This window comes from Melanostigma gelatinosum (genome assembly GCF_949748355.1).
Source record: "Melanostigma gelatinosum genome assembly, chromosome: 22".
Lineage (NCBI taxonomy): Eukaryota > Metazoa > Chordata > Actinopteri > Perciformes > Zoarcidae > Melanostigma > Melanostigma gelatinosum.
In genome coordinates, this window is record NC_136655.1 from 2,188,125 (window position 1) to 2,190,624 (window position 2,500).

Genomic DNA, 2,500 nt, shown 5'->3' on the forward strand with positions numbered 1-2,500 from the left:
TGTGTGATAGTAGCTGCAGTATAATGATGTTAGCAGTACTTCTCTTTGTAGCAGTACTGTTGGTGTTGGTCGTTGTACTTTTACTTCTACAGCCTGCGTTGTACTCGTAGTCTTATTGGTGGAATCAGCAGCATCAGTGTCTCTTTGTATTTCTGGCTCCAGTCTCATTCCCATCGTCGCCGTAATCCAACATTAAACAGCTCTCACGCTGTTTTTCTCCTCTCCTCCCCGAGGACTTCCTCACACACAAATATACAAACACTGAGCGACACACACACACACACACACACACACACACACACACACACACACACACACACACACACACACACAGAAACAGTGACTCTGGTGTTTTAGACAGATTCTTGGCAGTCATGGGATGGTTCCCATTATCATGACCCACTGGTCTCCCTCCAAACCAAGTCTGGTTCAGAACGCAGACGACGATGAAAACCTTCATACTTCCTGTTTGCACGTTTGTTCACGGTCACATGTGGTGCATGTTTCAGAGAGGAGGAGGTTCTCGAGTGTGTTAATGTGTGTTCCAGACACGAGGCTCGGTTCAAACAACGCATGCTGGAGCTGACGGACACCAACAACACGGCCTACCTGTTCCTGTCCGCTGCCAACCGCTGGCTGGAGGTCCGAACGGTGAGAACCTAAATAAAGTCTGTCTCACGTGGCCGGATGATGATGTTTCTATCAGCGAACACGTCCTCTCCTTCTCCGTGCAGGACTACCTCGGAGCAGTGATCGTGCTGGCAGCAGCAGGAGCCTCCATCTGGTTCCCAAGCATCGGTTTGGCTTCCGGAGGCCTCGTGGGCCTCGGGCTCACGTACGCCCTCATGGTGAGTTCTCTGTCACACATAACTTCACCGGTTCCTGCAGCTACGTCCACCTTTGCACGAGTTGTACCTCTCCAGACGGATGTCATTTATTGTACTTTTAAAGGACATCTAAACCTTTGTTTAGCAACTGAAAACAACAAACCCATAATTATGAGGCTCTAAAGGGCTTTTAAGATATTTTATGTTTCGGTTTAGATATGATTATCTGAACAAATGTCTCTCTGTAGGTCACCAACTACCTGAACTGGGTTGTGAGGAACCTCGCGGACCTGGAGGTCCAGATGGCCGCCGTGAAGAAGGTCAACAGCTTCCTGGGCACCGAGTCGGAGAACTACGAGGGAACTATGGGTAACCGAGTTCCTGTTCCACAATAAACGTGTTTTTGATTGTTTCTTTGGGTGAACTGTCCCTTTAAATCCTGAAGTCGTCTCAGACAAACCATCCAACTTAGCAGAGCTTGTGAAAATTCAGCATCTCACTGGATTTTGACTTTTTCATCATAACCAAATGATAAGAAGGGAACCACATCGTTTGGTTGTTATTCACTTGTGAGACTTAATAACTCGGACAGTAAAAGGAGCTCATTCCTTCATGTTCCACAACGTCTGAAACCCGGGAACCTTCCACGAGCATCAGTTAAACAAACCGCAGTACGAGAGATGAAGTCAGTAGTTTAGAAGTCAGGTCTTTGATTTATAGAGTGGAACAGAATGACCTGATGGAGCTATACAGCGTGTGTGTGTGCGTGTGCGTGCGTGCGTGCATGTGTGTGTGTGCGTGCGTGCGTGCATGTGTGTGTGTGTGTGCGTGTGTGCATGCGTGTGTGTGTGTGTGTGTGTGTGCATGCGTGCGTGTGTGCAACAGTTTTATCTTTTGCTCAAGAGTCCAGAAGTTGTATTTTGGGTTTATGGGATGTGCTGGAATGTTACTTTATTTCTGCGTAGTGCCGATCAGTTTACTGATAACTGACCGAGCCAAATATAAACAAATCTTTCTTTCTTTTATCGAGTCAGAGCGGCTATTTTGGGAAACACAACCGAAGCAATTCCTGAGTTTAAAGGATGGCTGAGAAAACAACAAAGAAGAAAGTAAAAGAGAGACTCGCACTTCATCTTCACAGATTCAAAGATAAAAAAGCTGAAGTGGATTTCCCATCTCTGTGATTTACAGTCAATAATCTCTGAGTGTCAGAGAACAGAAACGTTCTTTCTCTCTGACATCGTGGAAGCTTCCAGCTAATTGATAAAAATAAGAAAATAAAACAGGGAGGAAGAAACCAAAAGGATCCTTAAGCCGAACGATGGACTGTGAGCGTAGACCAGCGGTCAGCGGTGTGTGCGTCTCTCGGTGATGAACCCGGTGTGTGTGCTTCTGTCCCTGCAGACGCCTCTCAGGTGCCTGAGAACTGGCCCCAGGACGGCGAGATCAAGATCCAGGACCTGTGCGTGCGCTACGACCCGATGCTCAAACCGGTGCTCAAACACGTCAACGTGTACATCGAGCCGGGCCAGAAGGTAATGAGCACCGAGCCGTGAACCGTGGAGAGCAATGCTGTGTGATGGTTTTCAGTGCAGTCTGGAGCGGACGGCCAATAAGAAAAGTGGACTTTTTCTTTGAAGTCGCACTCGAGTGTCTCCGTTAAGCGGAGTGAC

At 47.6% G+C, this 2,500-nt stretch overlaps 1 protein-coding gene across 1 annotated transcript in view; it reads left to right on the top strand.

Moving 5' to 3' along the window:
- abcc9 (ATP-binding cassette, sub-family C (CFTR/MRP), member 9) overlaps positions 1 to 2,500 on the top strand; it is a 31,610-nt gene that overhangs the window by 20,668 nt on the left and 8,442 nt on the right. Inside the window, 4 exon segments of the mRNA XM_079294846.1 lie at positions 549 to 651; positions 735 to 848; positions 1,076 to 1,196; positions 2,232 to 2,362. Of these exon segments, the coding sequence (XP_079150972.1) occupies positions 549 to 651; positions 735 to 848; positions 1,076 to 1,196; positions 2,232 to 2,362 (469 nt within the window).